The sequence below is a fragment of the Molothrus ater genome, chromosome 3 (genome assembly GCF_012460135.2).
Source record: "Molothrus ater isolate BHLD 08-10-18 breed brown headed cowbird chromosome 3, BPBGC_Mater_1.1, whole genome shotgun sequence".
NCBI lineage: Eukaryota > Metazoa > Chordata > Aves > Passeriformes > Icteridae > Molothrus > Molothrus ater.
Window position 1 is genome coordinate 79,072,829 of NC_050480.2, and position 26,948 is coordinate 79,099,776.

At 36.4% G+C, this 26,948-nt stretch overlaps 1 protein-coding gene across 5 annotated transcripts in view; it reads right to left on the reverse strand.

Annotated features, from left to right (window-relative positions):
* The window catches only part of ASAP2 (ArfGAP with SH3 domain, ankyrin repeat and PH domain 2), an 84,378-nt gene that overhangs the window by 29,176 nt on the left and 28,254 nt on the right, over positions 1-26,948 (reverse strand). For 3 of the 5 annotated variants that reach the window (XM_036380297.2, XM_054514313.1, XM_036380295.2), the window contains exons 4-11: positions 23,624-23,698; positions 22,017-22,066; positions 12,185-12,314; positions 9,959-10,044; positions 8,518-8,593; positions 7,944-8,030; positions 2,594-2,697; positions 2,415-2,484 (exon numbers count right to left, since the gene is read on the reverse strand). In XM_036380297.2, the coding sequence (XP_036236190.1) occupies positions 2,415-2,484; positions 2,594-2,697; positions 7,944-8,030; positions 8,518-8,593; positions 9,959-10,044; positions 12,185-12,314; positions 22,017-22,066; positions 23,624-23,698 (678 nt within the window). Of the gene's footprint in view, positions 1-2,414; positions 2,485-2,593; positions 2,698-7,943; positions 8,031-8,517; positions 8,594-9,958; positions 10,045-12,184; positions 12,315-12,437; positions 12,505-12,713; positions 12,798-22,016; positions 22,067-23,623; positions 23,699-26,948 lie in introns of those variants that run through there. The other 2 variants (XM_054514314.1, XM_054514315.1) reach the window with 2 other exon arrangements.

A 26,948-nucleotide genomic window follows, 5' to 3' on the forward strand; every position in this document is an offset into this window, starting at 1 on the left:
CAAAAAGTTAGGCCTCTGAGACCATACAGGAGACATAGAGCTGATTTTACAAAAGGCATGAGCAAATATGTCCACTAACAGACTGGCTGATTTCATAATGCATTTCTTCTGGATATCAGTGATCAATTTCAAAATAAAAATATGAAATCTGATTGTTTTGCCTTCAGATCGTCCTTTTAATCATCATGGCAAGGTTTTCAGCAGTAAAGAAAGACCAACAAAAAAAGTTTTGATAAGGAGTTTCTTATATTCTTTCTTTTGCAAACAACCAGCAAAACTTCTTTAAACACAAATCCAGCTTTGAGGAGTCTGATGTTTCTGAAATATTTTTGCCTTGGGAATTCTTGATCTGGAAAGGACTTAGGAATTCCTAATTACATGTTTCAATCTTCTTCTATCATTGTTTTTCATCCACGTATGTTAAATGTACAAATGCTGATTTCTTTGAAGCTTTTAGCTGTCTAAAGTATAACTTCTGCACATATGCCAGGGTCACAGCTGGGTGACTGACAGAGAACCAAACACATTCTCTCCATCCATCAGGAAAGCACTTGACAGGCCAGTTTAAGAACCTGCAATTGCTTGAAGATAGCTGTTCTAGAGACTGACAAAGTAGTCCCTCATAAAGATAGGCTACATGACCAAAGAAGAGATATCCAAGAAGAATACTTAGACCTTAAAGGAGAAGTATTTACAAATTTGTGTTTGATAAAGAAAGCAAAACTGACAACGGAATTTCTGCGATTTTGATGAACTGCTGGGGTGAGAGAACAATACATCATATTTCAGAGACCAGGACATATCAACCCTGAGAAGCTTGGAAATTCTCAGAAGACATTCAGAGCAGCCTAGAAAAAATTTAACTAACAAAAAATGACTTCTACCTGTTTCAGTGTCTGTGAAACATTAATTAATTTTTTAAATAAAGCTGTCATCAATATATAAGGGGGAAGTGAGCAAATAAGTGAAAATACCTTTTAGGAGTATATTTTAAAACAAGGAGGGACTTTTCTAATGTTGTAATATAAAAACATCAAGACCAAACCTGCGCAATGCACCTATCTAAATTCACATTTGAATTCTTCCCTTGGAATGATTTCCAGCTCCACTGGCTCCATGGCTCCACTGATTTCAGTGGGAACATACTGCTTCTAAAAATGTCAGACCATCCAGTACACAGCTTATAAAAAGAGAAGAAAACAGTATCTTGATAGACTCAGTAACTGTACTTGCAAGTGAAAGTTTTCAAATTCTGCTCCACAAGTAGATTTTGTAGCCTCTGCCAGCTCTGAGCTCTCCCAACTACATTCCTACTGGTACCAGTACAACATGTCCAACATCAGGCACAATCATGGCACATGGAGACACCACCACAGAATACACCAACAGACTTCCCTCCGAGAAAGACACAATCCTACACACCCAAATGAGAAGAGGCATAAACAAGTGACAATTCCAAAGCCATAGTAAGGACTCTGCTTTGCAGGCCTGACTTTACACTCCTCCTTAACTCCTGATTATCAATTCTGAAGGCAGCAGCTTGTGCTTAGATGCACAAATGAGAGATTGATTCATTTTTGCTGCCAGGGTCAACTTGTAGTCATAGCAACAGGCATAACAGGATGAAGAACAGAACAGTTCATAACAGGAACAAGAAACAGGGCTGTTTATTAGACCAAGAATGGGAAATACTGTCACTGAGTTATTTTTTGCCTCAAGAAACTTTCTTAAAAGTTTTGAGAAAACAATATAAAAAATGTTACAGGAAAGCACAACCAAGTTGAAGGCAAAGTACAAAAAGTCCAAACCATGAAAGCATAAAGTTTTAAAATTTTGACTAATGTTTAATAGTTATAGTTAATATGTTCAAATATTGGTAGCAGTAATAAAGATGAATTTGTAATTCTCTATTTCTTGTCATTCTGGTAGAAGTTGTTTTTAAACTTGATTTTCCCCAACAGCTACTCCTAGTATCCTAAGGAGCTAACAGACTACCATACAGCAGCAAATGTGGGGGAGAAATGCAATTCGGCATACTCTCAGTTTATCTTGCAAAGATAAAAAGTTGTTTAATTCATATCTAAAAAATGGCTTAATGCCCAACCACACCTTAAAAAAAAAAAATAGAATTTGTATTTTTAGATAGCCCAGTAAAATATGTACATTTACAAGAACTGAGTCACTAAAAAAGACCTTTTTTCCCATTAACAGTCATGAACATTAAAACAGCTGTATTTTTAGATACTGTGTATGTCTTGATATATTTCTAAAAGGCTGCCTTAAAAAATATATTCCTCATATTCAAAACACTGCATCAGGAATTTAGCTAATTCCAAATCATAAATATAGACCAGCATAGCTTGCCTTTCTGTATTAGCAACCATGTACATAAAATACTGTAAACAAATACTTACTGTACCATGGGAAATTGTAAGAAAACCATTTTTAACTGAGCACTTCCTTTTCTGCCACACTTTTCTGATTCTAGTATAAAAAGAAAAAAGAAAGGTGACAGTTTTAAACATATTTTGTATTACGTTTTTTGAGTTCTTAGGGCCTAATATTTCTCCCAGCAAAGTGCAGCAGTACTTACCCATCACTTTTCTTGTACAGACTGCCACTGCGCTCAGTGCCGTGTTCCTTGTTTCCCTGAGGCTGATGTAAACTGTAAGCTGTACTCTGGCGAATCTGAGAATCCTGAAATAATCAACAGCAATTTGTGATGCATTCCACACTTTTAACCAAACTACTTCCCCATTAATGAGTTTCACAGCTTTTCCTTCCTGCTCTAATCCAACAGGCCAAATGAAGCACAATTTCCCTCCTCAATAAAATAGAACAAGATCAATTTATTTTTTCAGAGGGCATAAAAAAATTGAGAAGCATCCATTATCAGCACCTGCCAAAATCTTTTTACTTGCCTTTATTTATATTTACTTTTGGTCCTAATATATAGGGGTTTTAACCCAAAACTTAATTGAGCAGTGGCCTTTCCAACTCATGTAAACACAGCAAGATACAAGCACTAAAGACTATTATTACCTGCAATTCCTAGTGTACTCTTCCACTGAAAAAATAATTTCATACATCAATTTGAAGAAGTGAAAATTGCATATATCAATTTGAAAAGCAGAAGAGTCCTCCTGGAAACATAGTTCAGGAGTCATACAGGAAAACTGAAAAGTAATTTCCAAAAAAGAATAATTTAAAGCAAAATATCTGGAAGAAAGTAGAATTCTGAGACAGGAAGAGACAAGGATTAATTGAACCCTTCTCACTGCTCTCAGAACGACCCAGAGGCAGGACCCACTGCTGTAAGAGTCCAACTTCTTAAAAAATAAGAACCTGAAAAGGAGGAATCTGATGTGTCATACCATATTAACAGCAGTAACATGACAGAATGGACTTATAAATGCACAAAGTAACAGGGACTATTAATTCAAATTTTCATTTTTTTCTTTTCCACTGTCATTGCTCTATGGACATAATTACTCTTGTGTTATATATGGCATATAATACCAGTATAGTAAGGAAAAAAGACACAAAGCAGCTCACTCATATGACTATGAGCAATTCTAAACATGATGGTGGGGACAGAGCTCCCACCTACAGCTCTGTTCAGAGTGCTTAGGACTCCTCACCTCCAAGCTGCAGGATTTCAGGCTCATCCTGAATACACTGCAGGAGCTCAGTGGTCCTGAGAGCCATGAGCTGAGCTCTGCACAGACTGCAGCACTCCTTGGTGCTCCTTTTCAAGAGAAGCAACCTGTGCCCCCTCCCTGCCTCTCAGCATGTGATCCAGGAAGCCATACCAGGTAGCTACAACACCATCAGAGCTTTTAAAAGGCCCAAAGAACTACCACTTAGCTGTCTGAGCCTGACAAAGCATCACTTTAGATTTAAACCAGTCTGTTTATCATTCCTTTCTAGTTGGTTTACATATAATTATTTGGTTTTGCACTCTGCACAACATAAAGCCAGAACAACATTTTTAAAATATTCCTGTCACTCATTAAAAACTGCTGCATGCATACATTTACTGACTTTTGAAGAAAATCTGATCTGACACTGCCTATTGTGCCCCACCAATGCCTTGATCTCTGCCTCACATTACCCAGTAAAGGAACTCCATTCACAAGATTAGAGGCCTGACAGGAAATTAATTTCAGTTCTCCCCATCCTCAATTATGTAAAGATTACTGATGACCTCCAACACCTGCTCATAGTACCATTCCCATTAGTCTGTGCTGCTACTTTTTGTGCATTATTTTCTGCCTCATTTGAGCTACCTCCCTTCATCTGTTTATGCTCAGCTGCTGTGTTTGGCCAAAGTGGCAAACCAATAATACAAGCTTCCTGCCTCATTTCAGCAGGAGAGGAAGCTGCAGCAGCTGACGTGTATTTCCACACATTCATGACTCTGAACAGGATCTAAAAAATTTAATACTATTTCATTAAAAGATCTTAAGGATAAACATATTGTTCATTTTAAATTCTCAGTTCAGATCATGTCCAGATCAATACTGTCCTAATGTGATTGCCAAATGATGGTTTTCCACAGCTGTCTGACAAGAAGTTCATGATTTTGATCCAGCTCCTAAGAGACGGTAGCCACCCCACAAATCACCACCACAATTAATATCCTTCCTTTCAGCATGCCTTTTCCATAAGCAGGCACTCCAAGGATCTTCCCTTATTTCTGGTTTGCATACTACACAAAACAGAGATAGAAATCACAGATAACAGGGTCAGACCCAGTAGCCTCATTGTAGAAGCAGAAACAATATCCATTACCTATGGGAGGAAATGGAATACTGCAGGCTAAAGGACACACACCTAGTGCAGAGTATTGTCATTTTAAGTATATCTTAACATAACAAAATCAGAACAGGCTGAAGTACACAAGCCTAAGGAACTGAACTTTGACCACTTTATCAACTTTGAAATGTAGATAGGCATATAAAAATAAGTGAGTCATTTAAAATTTGCAGCATGTCCTTAGTGAATCACTTCACTGACCATAGAAAGGTTTGAAATTCTTTCTTGCAAAGTCTATGAAGATATACTACTTTTAAGTCAAGCTGAACAGCAGAGCCAAAAATGAAAGAAATGTGAAAACAGTATTCTCTAAAGATGGTCTGTGAATACTGATAAGAGATATTCTGAGATGCATATTTGTCAGCTCCACTATGTGAACATAACAGAACTTTTCCTACAAGGTGCTTCAACCTATACACAACAAGTTTTGGCTAGCCATTCCACAGCTCCCAGGGAGTGGGATTTTAGACTATTTAGATCATTCTTGTGTGCAAAGCTGCCAAAAAAAGCTCTTATAGCTTTTCCAGAGCCTGAGCGTCTCTGACATTTGCAGGATAATTGCCAGGAGGATGTTCCTGAGATCCATCCCTATCCCTATTACAGCCCCACAAAGTCTCCAAAAGACATATCTGTCAGAACCCCCTGCAGGCAGCCTCTCTTATAGCAAAACTACCATAATTTTTGTCAAGAAATACAACACATATCCTATTTTGCAGTGGTCTAAATAGATTATAGGTTCTAACAAAGAAGCAGAAATGAATCTAAACACTATAGTCACAGGAGGTGACCTCACCCAAGGTCATGGGAACAAGAACAGTTTAGGCAATACAACTCTAAGGTTGACTCTGAAACTTGTAGAACTTCTACATTTGAAAAATAAAAGCTTAAAAATTAAAATTATGAAGGTGCACACAAAATAACATTTAAAAATAAAGTTTCCATATAAAGTAGGTTTAATGAAGTTGTGTGCAGGAAGAAACTATGTACAACAAAACTATAGGGACAACAAAAAAAAGGTTCACTAAGAGTGCTTGTGTGTGTTAAATTTCTTTAACATAACAGGAACAATGTTTGTCAACATTCTGTCATTTCATACGTTAAGTCCATTTTAATTAAAAATACATATATCTTCAAAATCTTGCAAGAACATCAAATCAAGCAACTGGATTTAATTTCCAAAAGAAAGTACAAAGGTAATCACCAATTTGTCTTACAACAATTTTCTTTCCCAAGAAGAGTCTGATAAATTTTTTGATAATATTTTTCTTTTTTTGGGGGGGGAGGGAGGGAGGGTAATAAAATACACCAAAGAGGAGAAAGAACTAATCTTTTCATGACAACAGACAAAAGCTCAGAGGAAAAATCCAGTTTCTTGAAATCTAAATGCAAATCATGCCACTATTTTGATTAAAATATAGTAACACTTACTCTCCTAGACTTCGGTCACAAAATGTAAATGCATTTCAGGAAGGAAAAAGAAATCAGTTATAGTAAAGAAAATTACAGTGCAACAAGAATAATATTAGTGGGTTGTACAGTAAATTATATAAGAACTCTCTGGCATCCCACTGGAACTCTTTGGCATCCCACTGATTAATTGATGTTTGCAAAAAGCTTTAAAAATAATTATAGTAATTCTCATGCTCTGCAGGTAAGCATCTATATCTAAATTTGAAGAATTACTAAATAATGACTACAGCATAAAGCACTTTTTATACTTGTATTTCTAAATGTCACAAACTCAGTAGAAATAATAAATGTATGTGTATTATTAATTTTTGAGTATGTGAAAAAATGTGTACTTGTCACATCTTCCATATATATTTAATATCAGTATTACTGATAGACATTCCCAGCAACCAAGAAAGCCACAGACCCAACTAAAAGAGGACACCTGCTAACACACCCCAAACAGTAAAAGCTCTTTCTTGGGAGTGGGCAATCAACAGCTAACCCAAAGCAGTGTCACCACTTCCACGAGGTTCCCTACTGTCTCATTCTACCAAGCTCAAATTTGGACGTTTTTGGCAAATCAGTGAGTCCTGAATGCCAGGCAGAATCTAAGGAAGTGCCTGCTGATCTTGTGGGACTTTGTACACAATGGTCATTATCACAAACTTCCCAAGGTGACAAAGTGAGGAGTGTTCCAGACCGTTCCAAATGCCTGTCTGCAAGTCACAGAATCACATGGATTGGGTTGGGAGTGGCCTTTAAAGATCATCAAGTCCAGCCCCCAGCTGTGGGCAAGGACACCTTTCACTAGACTACATTGCTCAACAACCATCATCTGTCACCAGTAAGAGCTAGGAGGCACCATAACTTTTAGGGGAGGATCAAAGCAAGACCGGAAAAGATCAAGGAAGTCTGAGTTCTGCAGACTAAACTATTTCATTGTGATCCCACTCAGAAAGAGAATCTGAAAAGTGGGGGGGTGGTTCATTCATCACTCACTCATGGCCCAGCAGCCACACAAAGGAAGCTGGCTGGCTTTTATTTATATGAAGAGGAGGCACTAGCAATCTGAAACAAAAGTAGACCCAGTATTTAGGATTGCATCATACAAAAGATGCTTACTTCCAGATCAGAGTTTGAGACTACTCCAGAATTCATTAAGTCTAATGGCAATCATAATTGGAACTCAAAAAATACTTATCGGATTGCCAAACTGACCCAGCTCTTGCACATCTGAACACTGGCATTTTGCAGCTGAGTACCAAACTTGATTGTCATTTTTTGCAGATGATGACAGAGGTGTTTTGGGATTTGAAGTTCAGTTTTACATAATCATTATAGAGTTTGGAATAATATTGTGAGATAAGGTTCTATATGGTCTTCTTGATATTGCCCAAGTTTTTTCATTCTCAGTTTGAGCAACAGTGCACCATCCAAAATATTTTACAACACTGGTAATGAAAATAAATTATTTTCAGTATTTTTAGAGGGCATTCATTTTTGTAAAAAATGCCTTTGTTAGAAATATTCAACATCAGCCTCAAAACAAAAATGAATTAACAAAAGGAATTAAATGTCTGATAAAAGTTAAAATACCTTTATTTTGAATATTAAGATTACATTACAAGTAACTAAAATAGGTATTCCAAAGTTAAACCACCTTATATGCTCACCTCTTTCTGATCAACTTGGAGTGCTGATTTTAAAATATCTCTGAGCTGTGTTAATTGTCTTCGTTCTTCATCTTGTGCTTGTTTAATCTTGAATGAAGAAAAACACAGGTTAAAAATAACATTTTTTTAACTTTTGATGCAGGTCTTTAAAATTTGCTGCTTAATTGGTTCATTTTTTGAGAAATATTCAGTTAGAATGAAAGTGAAAAGATGTGATCAGTTTATTTTCCCTTGTATTTTCAGAAAACTTGATAATAGTTAGGATATTGCTGTGTTAAGGCTTTGATATTGCCTCACAATGCTCTTGCTTCCTTGTGTTCCATTTGAAATCACAGGTTATTTTCCACTTAATAGACACTTTTGAGCAAAGGCTATTTTCATAACATTTTACAGAGTGGGGTCCTGAACTGAAACTAAGACTTCTGAATGTCATATTAAAACAAGACTTTACCAACAATCTACTCTCAACCTTAATGCTGACTATTAAAGCAGCCAGGCAACCTGAACCAAAATGATGATGCTTCTACTGTCGAAAACTAAATTTACCACACAAACATGAAATGTTGCTACTCACTGTATAAAGATCTGTTGAGAGCGTCTCAATTGAAGGTTTGAGACTTTCAACTGCTTTTAACCCATCCTGAAAGAAACTTAAAAAGAAAAGCAAAAAGCCAGCTGTTATGAAACTTTACTTTGAATTTTCTGCTTTAAAAGTTGCCAAACTAAGACATGCATATTATTATGCCATGCCATAAACTTCAAAATAGTAAATTTTTATAAATTAATCTTTGACTCATCCACCTCTTTATTTCAATCATAGCTTATTCTAACATGCAAAATCCGCAATTAGATTCAGAACTGCCACAATCCATTGCCACATAAATTTTCCTCATTCTCACCTCAAATACAAGTTCTTATCACACTTTGTGAAGGCCCAGAACAAGTAAGATTCACTTGAAGAACAGCAAAAGCTCCATATAAAATAACTGTGATTTCTTGAAGCCACATAATTTTATGTCTGATGCAATCTTTTTACTAAAGGAAAACCCTTCTGTTTCCCAAGCATTAATTATGCTCTATAAGTGAGCTTATAGAATATGCTACATCTTTCTGTAGTACATGTATTTTGAATTGGCAGAGTAATGCTGTCTATGCCAAGTATTCCAGTTCTTTAAAAAATAATTTGAGATTTAAAAAATAAATTATAAGAAACCACAGTTACATGCATATTTGATTAAATGTTGCTGCACTGTTTGCAACATAAAATATTTTCACTCTGGGAAGCAGTCATGAAAGTGACAATGCAACACAGCACTTACATTGCTAAAATATTATTAAATGGACAGAGCAGATTAATGACACACTACAAGTGAAACTGATTTTAAAAGCAAAAGGCATTAAGGAAAAAATACATAGATGCAAACTGGTGTTTTAAGATGAAAACTTAACTGATTTCAACAGGTTAGCAGTGGCTCTTTCAAGTTTATAGCTGTAACTTCATTGCTACATGACTTGTAACAGTATCATAGCAAAAGCACATAATTCTAATGAGAACTTTGTGTTTTACCACTGGGTCCTCCTCCAATTAACTAGAAAAAGAGTGACTCTTTCAATATACTTTTATTCCACTGCTTATGCAACTTATTTTTCTTGAGCGCATAATTAATTTAGATCATTGCTAGATACACTCAAAGAAGTCCATCAAAACTAAAAGTAATAGATCAAACTAAAAGCCCTGTTTGAAGAGTAGTTTATAAACATGGCAAATTATTGTTCAGCATTCCTTTGGAACATACAATTATATTCAATGTAACAAGCTCAATCTCATTACATTTTTCAGAATATAGTAACAATACCTATAACTAATCTGACAAAAGCAATCTGTCAAAAGACACCAGCAAGAAGAGCTGAAACTTAAGATTTTAAAAATTCTAGAAAAGTGTTATGATGATGTAAAAATTTGAAAACAAAATGTTGTTCCAGTTAGTGTAGAGATTATGAAAAGTAAAACATACTTGCACTGAGCATGAAAATATTTGATCAAGTTCTGAAGCAAGTCCACTCCTTTTTTAATCTTGATTTCATTGACTTTCAGTAGGTACTGTAAAACAGTAATTCACAAAACAAATTATTTATTACTGCTACAGGGGTTTTTTTTCCACTTTATTTTCATTTCTATTTCAATAAGTTTTAACAGTTGCAGATTTACAAAACCTAAAAGAAAATGCGGCAAAAAGTGGCTTCATGAGTTAAGTCACACAAAAAGAAGTCTTGTCACTGCTGACTTTTGATATCCTGTGAGGACATTTCACTATGATCCATTCAAATTGTTAGAATATGCTTTGGGGCTCCTAAGGAAAGCCACTGTTAAAAAAAAAACATGAAAGGGTTTTTAGAGTACATTTAGGAACCCATTCTTATACCTAGTAGCACATCTAAAAATTTATCTCACTAGTTGTTAATTCATTACCAAACAGATGTCATTAAGTAGGAAAGCAATTTGCTAAAATAAAAGTGAGGGATTATTTTAACAAGTTTTGAAATCTGCCCGTTGATTTTGTAGTTGTCTTTATCAAATCCTTATACATGGTAATTACAACAAATTACAGTTTAGCAAGAGATTTTTCAATTAATCTACTGTCAAGTGCAAAAGAAGTGTAATTACTGTCCTTTTGCAAAAGGCACAATCAAAGTCCACATTAAGTGGCAGCTCCACCCCATAATATCATAACATAAAATGTCAGCCATGCAAGCAGAAGTATGATTGATCAAATATCATAGTCCTTAACTGTCCATTAAATGACAATAAATTTTAACCCTAACTTAGCCAGTGACCTCCAAGCGAAGGAGTGAACGTCTTCTTAATGATGCTCTAATGCATCTGAGTTTCCCCTTCTCACCATACACCCTAAATGTTTTAAATCAGCTCAGGTAAAGCAGCATCTAAGTGCCAGCTTTCAATATTGCAGTTTCTTATGCTGGTTCAGGTGAACAAATGATGAGCCTAAATGTAGTCATGTGCACTGGATAGTATTTAGTTACAACAATCACCTCTCCAGCTGTCTGTTAATTTAAAACGGAGCTCTAGGCATTTGCTATTCAGTTCACTCTCATAATTTATAGAGAACTAGTCTGTACTTATGATAAAACTTCAATATGTCATCCTTCTGACTTATTATCAAAACAAAATCAAAGATCTCTTTCACAACTATTCAGAGGTAACAGAGTATAAACTTATTTTCCTCAAAATCAGAAGAAATACAGGATACACTTCAGCTGTTCCACATTGAAGGTAATTTAATCCAAATTCATAAACTTCACCCTTCATTATCACTACAACTGACTAAAGTGAACTCTTCCTTTATTGTGACACAGCAAGAGAGAAGCATGTGTTCCTAGTTGTTTCTTAGGAAGGATATAGATGGGCAATTAGCTGACAACATCCATATGTTTATTTGTTACTCAAATCCCTTAATCAGTTTTGAACATTTTAGTCTGATTCTGTATAGGAATGTGAAGCTTTTCTCTTACGTATGAGTGCATATAGTTACTAAAAGTAATATCCAGGACAACTGCAGTTATGCTAAGCTGGCATATGAGTCAAATTAGCTATCATCATCACAGGAAAGGCAGTAGAAACACCCATGGTGTATTTTTGGGCTAATGTGTACTAAAAAAGAACACAGCAACTTGAATTCCCAACCACAGAACCAGACATATCCTTAAATGATTCAAACCAAAAATATTAATATCAGATTTAACATACTGCAAAACCACAGAGATTTTGAAGTAGAAACATTCTGAAACAACTTGAAAGACAATTAGATTCCATCCCTAGCACTTTCTTCCTGTACCAACCCAGCTGTGCGCTAGACTAGAGCCTCTCCTCCTAATAACGCAACAGCTGTCAGGACAGGGAACAATTCAGAGAATGATCAAGGGCTTAAAATAACTTACAGTGAAGTAGTGGTGTAAAGATTGATTTATTATAATCTCTTAGTGTTTTATTTGCATTAATTTAGCTGTTTAGTGAAATTAGAAAATATCTAAATTTCCTGCAAAGTTTGCCCATCAGGATAATAAAAAAACGTTTTTTCACAAATGGAGTCAACAAATAACTTGGCATTTCCCTTTAATATCACAGCTACTCTTAAACAATTGCATTTTTCAAAAATTTCCTACAAACAGCACAATAACAATATTAATGATAATGATCATAATAATTTCACACTGAATCTTACCTCACACATCTGTAACTGGAAGAACCTTCTTTCTTTCTCCATCTCTTCTGCAATTTCAGCTCCACTTATTTCTGTACGAATCATTCCATGAAGCTTAGCATGCTCTTTTTTCTCCTTCTCTATTTTTGTACTATAAGGCAAAAAGAATCAGCCAATGAAGTGAGAAATCCAAAGCCTCTCAGGAAATCAGATTATTCACAAAGTCTACTGACGGATTCGGAGCCAAACTACTGTAGCTTTGCATATGACTTACTTCCAGATGACATTTCACTTGAAATTTGACAATGACTAAAGATCAGCAATGACATACAGTAGCTGAAATCTAATTAATCATCTGTTAAAGTAATGTTCTGACAAATATTCCAAAAGACAGTCGATGAGAAGTACATACTAAGTTCCTGCTCCAAAGAAAGAAAATACAAGAAAAAATAATGAGTTTTAATTGAAAACATAGGGGGATGTTTAATCCCAACAGAGCAAACACTGGTTAACAAAGTTCAGTTATGTCACCAGATTTATTGAGTCTTGCCTGTCATCAAGTCATCTTCTATATATACAGGGTTTCCTAAGCCAAAATCACAGTTGCTGTCTCTACTTGCTGCTGAGCCAGTTGGCACTGGGAATGCCGACCAGCCGGCTGTGTTGCCGACTTCAAAGTCTGCTAGACCAGCTGTCCTAATTCCCTAAAAGTTTCCATGAACATTTTCCAAGAGCTCTGAATAAAACAGGTTCTCCTGCAGAATATAAATGAATAACTAATGCCTGGTCTATTCCCATAAACTCACTTCTGCATTTGTTAAAGCTATTCTCCCTATTATTCCTAAATGCAGTAGCATAATTTGACAACCCAGTTAGATAAGTCTAACATAAATACATATATATATTAAGGAAAGAAGATACATGAGGGTGTTTACTTTTTGAAGACTTTAGTTTGCCACTCATATCGTTTAGAACTTCAAATTCTGAAAAGAGCTTCCTGAGGAAATGCTATACTGCTTTTGAACAAGGAATACAGGAAGGAGATCAGAGGAACAAATAACACAGACAACTGTCCTACCTCCTCTTGGGTAGTCAAGTGTCTCTTAGCTCTCTCTCTGAAAAGGTGACATGTCTCAAGTAGTCTCTTAACCTGATGTTAACATTACCCTAACAGCTTATGGGAAAATGTCTAGAAGATCTAAGGACTTCCAGACAACAAAATATTCTGTACTTACACTTCTCATAAATGAGGAACTGCCTCCTATTACACCTCAAGCAGCAAGGGAAAACAAGAATTAATTCCATGAATCCTTCCCTTCAGCATTCCCACTGGGAAGCATTTTGAGCAGCAATTCAAGAAGCCCCACTGTGCTCTCAGCACAGGCAGGCACAGCAGAGGCAGCCCTGTGCAGTATTGCACCAGCCAGCACATCCAGCCAGCACTGTGCTCCTCCTCAGCCTATCACATCCCGCCAGGAGTAGACGTTTGGAAGGAAGATCCTCTCCTTTGAAATAAATGTTTTGAAAACCTCCAGTTGCCTGAATTAAAACTCAGTTCCAGAATGTTCTGTTTTCAGGAAGAATAAGTCCTCACTCTTATCCAATTACTACCAGTTATGCTATTTTGAAGGTGCTACAGAAAACAAGAGTCCAGATACAAGAATTAACCAGACAATCCTGAACAAGAAAGACAAACCACTAGAAAAAGGATTCACAGAAAATTATGAATATGCAGCTCATTTCTAGCACACACTGTAGAAGAGTTTACATTACATCATATTTGATAGTTCTAAAACAGTCAACCTCAGAGGAAAGATCCAGGCTGTTTTTGTTCTCTCAATTTCCAAATTAACTTAACAGTTCTTGAGGCCAGAGAACTCACTAACATGTGACCAGGTGTGAGAAGGCTAATAACTACCAATTATCATTGTATAGTACTTTCATTTTTTACAGAGAACAATACTCAAGCATAAGAAAATGAAACCAAGTCCAAAATCTTAGGAGTTTATTAGCATGCCATAAGGTATCTCTCAATGCTAGTTAAACCAAAAGACAGCTAACACTGCCAAACAGTCAAACATTATGCACAATACCACAGCATACATTGTACTCCTCTTAAAGAAAGCTAGATTTTGGTGAAAGAGTGCTTTCTGCTCTTTAAAGGATAAATCATACTCCACAGGCAAAAAAATAGTTAAACCAAGATGAAAATATACTGACCTCTATCAAACAATTCAGACAAAGATACCCTTGAAACCATTTGGTGGAGCTTCAGGCTACCTGTTTTCAAAAACTCTAAAAGATACTTTACCAAAAACTCCAAATCACCTCTCAGTGACAAGTATCAGAGATACATGCCTCGTGCATTTCACATTTACATTTCCTCATTATTTTACTTTTAATAACTAACTAACTACATCTTCATCTTTGTAATTCAGAATTTACCCTGTTGTTTTGCCACAATTATAGGCTACCCTCTTATCTGACTGACACTACAGGACACTTTGTTTCTAGGGAAACAAAGAAACCCCTCACAGCCCTTCTTCACACAAATCTTCTGAGTGCTAAAGGCTGGCTGAGTGTCCTATCCAAATGCAGGGATCAACTCAGCTTCAAGTGTCAGTCTATTGTGACATTAACCAAATCCTTTTGGCAAAGACACTCCTGTAAGACTACACTGTGAGATTTCCAAATGTTGCAGGGTATTTAGGTTTTCCAGGCAGATCAATTAACCCAAATTATTAAGAAAATTGTGAAAACTCTAAAAAATACCCTAGAAGCAATAAGAAAGCAGCAAATGTTTTGTAATGCTGCTATTCTTGGAGCTCATGCAGCACATATCTCATATAGACACTTTGCTGACTAAGATTAAAATGTGAGCACACGTCAGTCCATTCACAAGACAGCTGCACATAACTAATATACAGTGAGGTCAGATGTGTGTAACAGACAAGCAAAGCTGAAATACAGGATGAACAATTACAAGAGTAAAGTCAAAGAGATAAAAGTGAATGGTCTCACCCATTCATTTTCCAATATAAGACTATTTTTACCATTTCAATTTGAAAAGAAACCATCTTTCAATATAAATTACAATTTTCATCTCAAATCAATCAATTTTGTCATACAGATTGTGGTACAAAGCACCAAAAACTTGTATTTATTTTCTGTCAGTAAGTAAGGGTAAAAAATTAGAGCACCCTGTGTACATGCAGCAGTAGTGAACTGGCTGGGTGGGAAGCAACTCTGTCATTCTTCTTCTCCTTGTCCACACAGCAGTCAGCCAGGCTGAGTCTGGGTACATACATGAGAAGGTGCAGAGACTGAGAATAGCACCTGGAAGGAACACACTTTAATTGGTAGCCCTCTGGAAAAAGAAGTGCTTCTGAAGGCTATTTTGTTTGACAAAATAATATTAGACATTTTCAGTTCAAATATCCTTTCTTTGTCTAGCCTTCCTTTTCAGCCTGACTCTCCAGGCTTGGGCCCTCCAGCTTTTTAGCGAAAGAGCCTCCATTTCATTTCACCCTACTGTCTGTCAATGCTCACAGAAAAGTATGCCTCTCCTAACACTCAGGTCCTCAATGAAGAAGTCATCTTTTCCTTTTGGAAATGCTTGAAAGGTTTTCCCTTCCATACATCCTGCTCTGAATGATAAAGGGGAAGAAGACAGAAGGAGTGAAATGTGCTAGGATATTTTCATCATTTCACATCTGCAGATTCATTCAAAGACTTTTCCATTTAATTCATAGGTAATCTATTTCAAAATAAAAATACTTAATATGAAATCTTAGACTTTAAGAAACAGTATATTACCAGTGGTTACCTGGACTTCAGTAAAGCCTTTGACACTTTAAGCCTTTCCCACAGGATTCTCCTGGAGAAACTGGCTGCTCATGGCTTAACAGGCACACTGTTCACTGAGCAAAAAAACTGCCTGGAGAGCCAGGCCTAGAGGATGATGGTGAATGGAATTACTCCAGCTGGTGACTGGTCACTAGCGGTATTCCCTAGGCTTGGTGTTGGGGTCAGTCCTGATAAATATCTCTATGAATCACCTGGAAAAGGGGACTGAGTGCATTCCTAGTAAGCCTTCAGATGACACTAAGCTGGGGGGATATGTGGATCTGCTGGAGGGTAGGAAGATTCTGCTGAGGGATCTGGACAGGCTGGGTTGATTGGGAAAGGCCAGTGGTATGAAGTTCAATAAGGTCAAGTGCCAGGTCCCACACTTAGATCACAACAACCTCAAGCAGCGCTACAGGCTGGGGACAGAGTGGCTGGAAAGCTGCCTGTCAGAAAAGAGCCTGGAGGTTCTGGTCAGAAGCCAGCTGAGCACAAGCCAGCATGTGCCCAGCTGGCCAAGGAGGCCAATGGCATTCTGGCCTGTATCAGTAATAGTGTGGTTAACAGGACCAGGGCAGTGATCATCCATCTGTACTCTGCACCAGTGAGTCCACACCTCACCACAGAAGTGTTGTGTCCAGTTCTGGGCCCCTCAAAGACACTGAGGTGCTGGAGCAAGTCCAGAGAAGAGCAACAGAGCTGGTGAAGGGTCTGGAGCACAAGTCTGATGAGATGTGGCTGAGGGAGCTGGGATTCTTTAGGCTGTTGAAAATGAGGTTTGAGGAGACCTTATCCTTCTTTACAACTACCTGAAAGGAGGTTTTAGCAGTGGAATTTCAGTTTCTCTCACAGGTAACAAGCAATAGCAGAAAAAGAAACCGCCTCAAGTTACACCAGGGGAAGTTTTGATTGGATATTAGAAAAAAAATTCCTCTGGAAAGGGTTGCCAAGCACTGGAACAGGCTGCCCAGGGGAGTGGTTGAGCCGCTATCCCTGCTGCTATTTAGATGTGTAGATGTAACACTTAGGGACATGCTTTAGATGTGGACTTGGCAGCGTTAGATTTATGGTTGAACTTGATCATCTTAAAGGTATTTTCAAACTTAAATCATTGTATTATTCTATTCTATGATTTTATATTTAAGCAACCTTGTTTAGCACTTTCATTCTATATCACTATTTATGAGCTGTGACCTCCACTTCGTCTTATGTACTTGCACTAAAAGGAAGCATGGCAGAAATACCTAGGAGCTATGAATATCAATGGTCTTCTGTGTCAAGTTAGAGCTCTGAAGAAGTAAATTGAGAAATGCTTGCAGAATTTTCAGATAAATTTGTTTTATATTGTGCAAAACATGAGTTCACTAAACTGGAAATAGCATCACTTAAATAGTTGTGCAGACATCTCAACAGATGACTTTATTTGACTTTGTTCATTTTTCCATTGACTTCAAATAGTTCAGAAACAAATAGATGACAGTTATTTCTAGATATGAGCACTTGCATTTCTTCACAGTAATGTATTGTTAATGCCTGGATCTTAAAATGCCATAAGCACATTCAAACAACTTGTTCTCTTCCCTCAGTTGTGCAAAAGAGACCTCATGCCCAGTTTTTAAAAGGAGAATGGCAAAGAAGGAGAGGTAATCAGCCTTCCCAGGAACAGTTCATTAGTCTCCATTAAACCTTTACATTTCGTAGCACGAGCACAACACTTGTTAAAGAAGACTTCTGAAGATAATAGGCATTTACAGGCCCCAAAATAAGACAACTCTATTTTAAAAAATTAACATTTTTTTTCTTTTCAGGAAAATCAGGTTTATATTCAGAATACAGACATACTCAGCTAAAAAAAATTGTGAATAATATGCTTCAGTAAGTTTATGCTTCTATTTCCTGTATAAAATTGACACATAGTCTTTACCTCAGAATGTACCACAACAGGACCGATCAAACTGAAGTGTGTGGGTGATATCTGGCTCAGCGCCTTGCTGAATGCGATCTGTCTGCTGGGAGAATGAGCAGTTTTTATGACATGTGTACTCCTTCCCCATATGGTCCCTGGGCACGCCTGCCATTAGTGTTTAAGTACACAGGGGAAAGCAACTGCCTTGTAACAAGAAGAGCCCAGTCTGAAACAGCTCTCCCAAAGGACACAGACCAGTCCCGCTGCGCTGCTTTGGTGGCCGGCAGCATCTCCCAGCTCTTATGTGGGAAACAGCAACTGGAACTGAGGTCCCATCAGAAATGCACTGCTTTAAGGCTTTAAAAACATTTTAAAATCTTTATGGCTCCAACTGAGTCATGTTAATGATTGGTGGTGAGAAAATATGAATTATTCATGAATGCCACCTCAGGATAGTCCCAATTTTTGACTGAAGTAGGTTTGCATGAAGCTATAGGTTGCTTGCTCTTCATACTACCTTACTCAAGAGCAGCCCCAGGGTACAGAGAAATAGGGCTCGTTTCCCTCCATTACTTCACCTAAGGTGATCCTGAGGAAAATAGTCTGAGAAGTTAGGTGGCTACAGGGCAAAGGAGGTGCATAGTAATCAACAATGATGGATGGTGATCCAAGATCATTGGAAAGGATCTTAAACATCTCACTCCCAAATAAGAACTAGATACATAGGAATTTTTAAACACACCTAATTACATAGAGAGGTTGAATCTCAAAAATTGTTATGGGAATAAAGCAAAGCAGGTGCCATTTTTAAATTAACTTTTTCTTTTCAAATATGTCACACTTGGGTATATTTGCACACAAAGGTGCAAGGAAGAGAGATGAGATAGTGTGATAAATAAGCTTAAAATTTTTCCTTATAAAGGCAGCAATCAATATGAAAACTGTCGCTTCTCAACAGACTACAAAAATACCACTTCATTACTTGGCACGTAGCTTCACAGGTCTGTACTTGTGACTAGGAAATGCAGATGAACAATATGATGTTAAGCACATGATACAGAGGCATGTGCAGAAAAAGAGCAGCCTAGCAGCCTTGAATACTTTGTTAACCAAAATGGAAAAGGAAAGGAAAAAAAAATGGGGGGAAGAATTTTTAAAAAGAGCTATTCACGTGTTAGAAGAAATATCACTGGAAAAGACAGCTCACTAAGCACACACCTAGAATTGGTTTTAGGCACAATCCAAACAAGGAGTTATCTAAAGTAACAGATCGAAGAGGGCTGAGCAAACCTCTGGCTACCAGCACCTACATCCACCACTCAACTCTGGCAATACAAGCTGTAGGTGAGACCGAGGTTACCTCCCCTGGTAACTCTTTGTCCTTTTTATTAAACCAGAGAGCATGAAGATACCACAACAAAACCCCCAAAATTTGTAATTAAGACTTCTTGAGGTGATTCTGCATCCACCTACTGCTACAGACGACCAAAACACACAGCTATAAGGAAGTCTAAATCCATTCAGGACGGCCACAGAATGAAACGAGTTCTTTTCTTAGCAAACCTCAATAGCTTGTATAATAGCAACCCAGAGAAACCTCACGGTTTCTCTATGTCAAAAAATTAGTATGAGAAAAAAGATGACCTGAACAAATTCAAGCTCAAATAATTATTCTCATCCTAAGTTGAAAATCACATCATTAAAATTCCCATCTCTAGTTTTTGAACACAAATGCTCCATAATGACAGGTTGTAACACCTCAATTTATCTGGGAACTTATGTACAAGAGATCTGACAAATCTCACAGTCCTACGGGCAGGGGTCTCAGAAAGGTCCAAGACTGACTTTAACTCAACAAAATAATGGAAAACTGGTCTGCTCCTTGGTATAAGCAACACAGCTTGCACTGAAAAACAATACTTCCTGACTGCCAACTCTATGCCATGAAAAGTAATTTCCACTGTTGTAGAACAGCCTACAAAAAAAAAAAAAAACAACCAAACAAACAAAAAAAAAAAAAAACCCAAACAAAAAACCAAAAAAAAACAAAGCAGCAGTCCATTATTTGAGAGAATTGACACAGAATTCCCAGGCTCCCTATCCTAAGCCTCAAGCAGATGATCCTTTGGTCTATATCAAAGTCAAGGAGTCCAACAGACTGGACTAAGAGCTTAAAACTTCAAAATATTGATGTGGAGCTTTCTTCTAACCACTTAAAAAATGCAGCACTCAGTAATTGTACCAGTCCACCACTTAGAAATACCAAAAAAATGGTTCATAGATCTGAAAAAAATTTCTGATAAATGTGTGCTACCTGACATGCAAATGGCTTAGAAAAGAGCATTGTCAAATAGATCTGCTTCATTTGTTAAAAAATCTTGCAGAAAGTAGAGGTAACTGCAACTGGAAAAAGGAAACCCGTTTCAGATCAAAACCCAAGTGTCTTACTTGAAAGCAAAGTCATAAAATGGTTTTCTAAAGGATTGCCAGTTGAAAGAAAAAGAAAAAAATCTCATTATATCATACAAGCAGCAATGGATTCAATGCCACAGACAGAAAACACAGTGTCAGCATCCTGTTTTCAGATCATGAATGACACAGCACACAAAATAACATTTCCAACATGTCCATAACCTGAAATGAAAATCCCCAAATATACAAATACATTTTCTAAGGGGATTTCTTACTTTGCAATTACTTAATTAAATTAAATAACAACTGAAAACATTTCTGGTATATCTGACTCTGAAATTCCAGCTCTGAACAAACTGATGATCAAGCACAAATCCTTACATCACTTCAACACACTCATCCTAGTGAATATTAGATCAGAAATCTTAAAAGCACTAGAGGTCTTGGTCCAGTAGTAACATTCCTCTTGTTGTATGTCCCAGCAGTGCACAAATTTATTTAAATTTGGCACATAAACTTCGTGGGTTGTCAGTATGAATACTCACACACAAATAAACAAGCTTTCAAATCCAGCAATCAAGCAGTGCTAGACAACAGCAGACTACATTATAGGATTATTCTTTAAGGCCCATCCTCAGAGATCAACTACTGCCATAGGCAATGATTAGAAATCTTAATTATCTCAAGAGTCAATAACTGGAATGGCACCAAATGAGACTGCTCACAGGTGTCAGGAACATAAAACACTGGAGCCAACACAATCTTCTATGGATTTAGTATCTCAGTATTTCAGAATGTCCTTTTATGAAAATCCACCTATAGCTAGGCAGTTTCAAACCAAAAGCCACAGAGGTCTTCCTCACAATTTGATGCTAGAAAGCAATAACTAGACCATTCTCATTGTTATTCACAAAAGGAAAAATGAAATTTAGCTAACTGGTTGCTTTTATGGGTAAACCAGCTACAGGAATAATTTCTGAAGACTTCAGACAGACTAAGTCTATAAGTACTGCACTATAACTTTGTGCAATTAAAAAAAATACATAAATGGTGCTGGATTTTCAGCCAGTCTAGTAGGCTGTGGATCTGCAAGTTATTTACATTAAATAGTGTCATCATACATGATTCTTCTGGACCTGTATCATCAGAGATGGTCTGATACAAGGCAGCATTATTTCAGAAGAACAAAGACACTGGACATGTGACAAAACTGATAGTCAGTCCAGGTAATACTGTAATGTGGAATAAAACTCACTACAAAACTCTACTTCAGAGACTGTCAGCTGTACTGATACAATTGACCTGGCCAACCCTGGAAACAGCTGTCTCTGATGCAGGACACTGAACCACTTAAGATTTACTAGGAACCAGAATAAATTGTGTTTGATATTAGGTGTTGAGCTTTGTTGACTCATTCCATTTATTTAGCTAGATATAAAATTCCAGTTTTTATAAACTTATTTTATAGCTGTTTGTTTAAACAGTGTATCTGGTAACTTCAAACAAGTGGCTTATGCTAAGTAGGGTTAGATCCACAACATAAGACACAACTCACAAGCCTCAGATAGGTGTACATCCACTTCTAATACATGCTGCACCTGCTGAGAACATTCAACCTCAGCATGAAGTAATAACCTCTACAGATTTCAGTTACATTTCCCTCTTAAATAAAAGTTTAAAAATACATACACTTTTGTTTCATAGTCCTTCCAAGCTTTATCAAAGGGTTTTTTCAGGTCCTGTCAAGAAAAGAGAAAAAATAACAGCCAGCTATTTACATGAAAAACACTGTGGCTCTAACAGTGAAGACACACCTTGGCCCCTTGCAGTGCCTACTAGAACAAGGGACCTCACTCTCTCTTCTAAGGGTTGTGCAAAAGCAATCTTGCACACAGGAACACTAATCTTGTAAAGAGAACTAATACACCCATGTTTTTGAAAGCATCTCTAGGATGCTCTTTACTATGATTTTCACAGCTCCATTTTACTCCTTAAAAGGTATAACAACATGTTATCCCAAGACCACACTATGCAATTAAACAAAGTAACTGCTTTCTCATCATTCAATCTCTGCCTGTACTGGGAAAAAAGTTCCTGTACCCAGGCTGTGGTATAGCCTTGGCTAAGAACTTGATTCATCACATTAAAGTTTAAAAAAATCAAATTTCCACTGACTTAATGGGAACAGTATAGACCTTATGGCTCAGAATAACTAATTCCATGAGAATTCTGAATTACTTACATTACAAATTCCTTTATCTTCTTTTCTCTAAATAAGGTAATTTGGATAAAATTATCTTAACAAGTTGTAAAGTTATTTCTCTGATGTCTAAAAATGCAAGAGCTGAAATTTTGATGAAGTTCAAGAGAACAGACAACTACAACTGTCAGACACTGGAAAATCTTTACAATTACAGATTAAGAACTAATTCTTACATGTTAATTAATGATTGAAATAATTATTAAATTAACTGAAGTAGCATTTGATTATATTCTCAAGGCAGTGGGGAAACACTGTATTGTAATAAATGTATTTATTCTGACATAGAGAAAAACACGAGTGAAATGTGGTAAGCAAACAACACAAAGATAATAAGTCTATCTTATTAAATAATCTATTTATGCTCCAGTAATTTACAGAAACCATTTTTAGTCTATGTACATATTTTTCTCCTTCCTTCAGTGTCCTAGAACAATAGCTGCCAGTCACTTCCTGTTTGCTCACTAGTAAACAAAGTAAAAGCTTTGTAAGAAAGTTTGCTCGCCATAGGCTCTGAAATTTATCATAAACATATCATCATTTGAGTCTTAAGTTGCTGTTATTTCAAATAGGAAATGTCCTTGGGGCATAAAGAAATAGATTTCATCTTAAAAAAAAAATCTTATGCTCATACAGTCTAATGTGTGTTTCTTAATAGTTCCAGGTAAGTTTAGAATGCTAAAAATCCTTAAAAATATAGTAGTACCCTTAACTCAACTAAGTGAATATCTGAATCTTACACCTCTTTCTCTGCTTATCTTCTGCATCTCAGGCCTGCTTTTAAAGCTTCTCAAATGTTGTTTTGTATACACAGTCAAGAACATGAGGTATGTGAATGCACAAACAGAAAGGATGACTTGATTCACAAAAAAAAAAAAAAAAAACGAAAAACAAACAAAACCCCCACAGTCTTGTTTATTGAGCTAATATATTACTTGAGTATCCTACACCTTCCAACACATAAGATTAATACACTTGCTAAATGTATCTACTGTACCAACAACAATCCTATACATTAACAGGAGGAAAGACATACCCCTTTCACTCCTTTCAGGTCTCCCTTCAGCAAACTGTCCAATGGAAAAGTGATTATGTTGTTCATATTCTGAATCTGTAACAAGAAAATTACACCAAATCAGATAATATATTTAGACACAGAACATAAAATGTCTTAATACACACACACATTTCAGAAAGTTTCACAAGGAAATCTTACATATTATTTTCCTGTCCCTGCCTTATGGAGATGTTTATCAGCACAGCCAGTAGTCAAAGATGAAAGCAACACAAGTTAATTAAACTCACTCTGGAAACACTATAACCCAAACCAGCAGGAAACCTCCAGAATTACTGCTGATTATAAATACCTCATCCAACAGTATCTGCAAAATAAGAACACTAATTTTTACATTGCCTTATTTCTCCATTTAAATTCTATGAACAAAAGTATACAATTTTTTAGCAGTGATAATTTTAAGTTCATGAGCATATTTTATATTAACCTTGTTTACTTTCTAGCTTCTTAGACCTATTCCATAAAGCATATCTGCTACTCTCCCAAGACATGGCATCTTACTCTGACAGAAGTTATAAAGGCAAAGAATGCTGGCCTGTAAAATAGCCACCATTCCAATATTTTCCATTTGTTTTTAAAAAGCAATACATCTGCCTTATTTATCTCATTCAAACTTTGAAATTAGATTTTAATGAGGTCTTCAGTATGTAAGTAATTCAAGAGAAAATAAGTACTTCAAGAAGATAAAAATTATTTCAAATTAAGACAGTGGTAAAATAATAATGATTTTTGTTAAATATCTGTATGATAATATTTTAATAAGTAAAAAGAACAAAGAAAGACTGTAGGAATAAGACAGCTAGGAAAAGATTGTATATCAACTCCTTTATGATTCAGGGAAAACATTCAAGGTATGGACCATAATATCTAGGCAAAGAGTTTAAACTGTAACTATTCAAAAGGATCGGCTGCTCTGAGGAGCAAAACCCAAAATACTTTTGAATAACACAAAGAGAAAAAAATCAGAATAACTTGTGTAGTAGTTCAGTGAAAGTTGCCCTTGGATGAGTTACATATTTTATGGTATTTTATGGTGTTCTTTTAAAATGTGATTTTTTTTTTCAAGAAGCTCTGAAATCCCTACATGAAGATGGAGTTCAAATGTTCCAATTACAGAAAGAACTTTGCATCATGTAGGAACAAATGCTTTTATTTCTCAGGAATAATGTCAGGGATGTCATAGTCCCCTTTAGTGTAAGCCACCCAGAGTTGAAAGAATACTAAAATTTCAAGGGAAAAATAATTCCAATTATGGATGCTTCAGTCTCCCCAGAATCGTAAAACACAAAATATTATCACCCTGTAGTTACTTGGTGGCCTCACTAGAACAGACTCTGTGCTATGTAACAGTTTCTGTTAAAACAAACCAGCAAAGCCCCACTGTCTCCACCTTTCCTCCTCAAAGAAACTACCTTACTGCATTTGCTTGAAATTTCAGCCACCAGTCAAAGTGAACCTTCATCAGTTTTAAAGGTTACACAGATTGTCTCTGTATGGAAAAGATAAAGAAATACAGAAAATCTGGTCTTTTAAACTCTTAACACAAATCATATTTCCCCTCCTCCATCCTACTTTTTTCCTCCCCAAAAAGCTGCAGGACCCAACCACAGCCCTTCAGGATCAACATGTTATATTTCAGCTCTGTATTGGGGTTGGTTTTTTTAAGTACTTCCTATAAAAATTGAATGAGCAACATGTACACATGCTTACTGGCAGTGCTGGAAACCATCCACCTCCTAAGTCCTCAGCAGTACTACCATGTGCATATATCAACACAACCATTCCCAAAGGTACTAAAATTATATGCCATAGATACAGGGGAAAGAGCAAAGGCTTAAACTGCACAACACCTACATAAAAGACCTCCAAAACTTCCAGAACCTGCAAGTGCACATCCAGAATGGTTACTCAGGTGGAAAAGAGAAGAGGTCCCTTTCAAGATATCTTTCCATGTAAAGTTTTCTACTTTTTTAGTCTATTTTATGAGTATGATGTAGTCAAATGTCTAACTTAGGGATCAATACTTTCATAGCCTCCATTTCATTATTCTCCAAATTCAGTACACAGGAATAAAGAACAAAGCGTTTCTCAGCAGCAGACTCAAGACAACTGATTTTTCTTTAAGTTGTGAAAAAATAAACCATCTGAAGTATTATCCCAAACATACTCATGTAAACATCAATCAGACTCCAAAATAGTTATGGATATTTACTAGAATTTTACACCATGAGGCCTGGAGTCCAAAGCAACTTAAAAAAAAAAAAAAAAAAAAACAACCAAGAGAAAAACTCTACATTCTTTTTAAAAGTTTAGAGACTGTTTGCCTATTCAAATTAATTCCTTCTGTGTGCTATCACCTGTACATTACCATCAGTCTATTGTATTCCCTATGCTCCTATTCTATTTGTAACAAAAGTAAACATACATAATGCATGAACTTGTCATTATTAACCCAGTTAGATGAATCATACTCCCTCATATTTATAAGTCAGCAAGCAGTATACAGATGAAAGATCTTACACGTTTTTCCCCTCTTTCTTGAGAAGCATAAGCTGAACTATCTAAAAATATAGACCATTTTTGGCATACAGAAGCACTTATATGTGCAGCTCCTACTCTGTGTGCAGAGTACAAGGAGCTAGAACATATGCAATGGACTCTACATTTTGACTACTTTATGTTTTAAAATGTGCTTTAAAAAATACACAAAGGTGCAAGAAAGCTTCACAGAAATTAATGTCATCCTGTCTCAGAGGAACACTAGCACATTTCACATGGTTAAAAAACAAAGAAAGGAAAAAAAATAGTTGACCTCGTTTCCACTTCCAACTTTGCTGCTGTGGCACTTGCAGTTTTCCTCTGACAGTTTCCAACAAGATGACAGTGTAAAAAAATTAAAACTTCCTAAGTTGGAGAAGGCTTAGAGAAGAAGAAATGGCAGAGGAGAGAACATATAAACAAAACACATAGCTGCCAGAAGTGCTGGTAAGAGGCAACAAGCAAGCCAGCATTTGTAAGAGGGAAAGATGTTCAAGTGGTTTAAGGGCCTATGGTTAAACATTTAAATTCACTGTTTGCCAGCCCTCCTGATTTCTTTAATGTAAAGCTCTTTTCCATGAGAGCTTTTTATACTGGTGCCCACAGTACTTCTGTAGATTTTGTCAGCTAAATCCAAGCAAAAAGGAAAAAAAGCCTTTTCAGTATACTTCAGAAGTTAAATACTTTTCTTAACATGCAGAACTTAAAACTTTTTCAGTTTAAACTAAAATTTAGGCAGTTGAGCAGT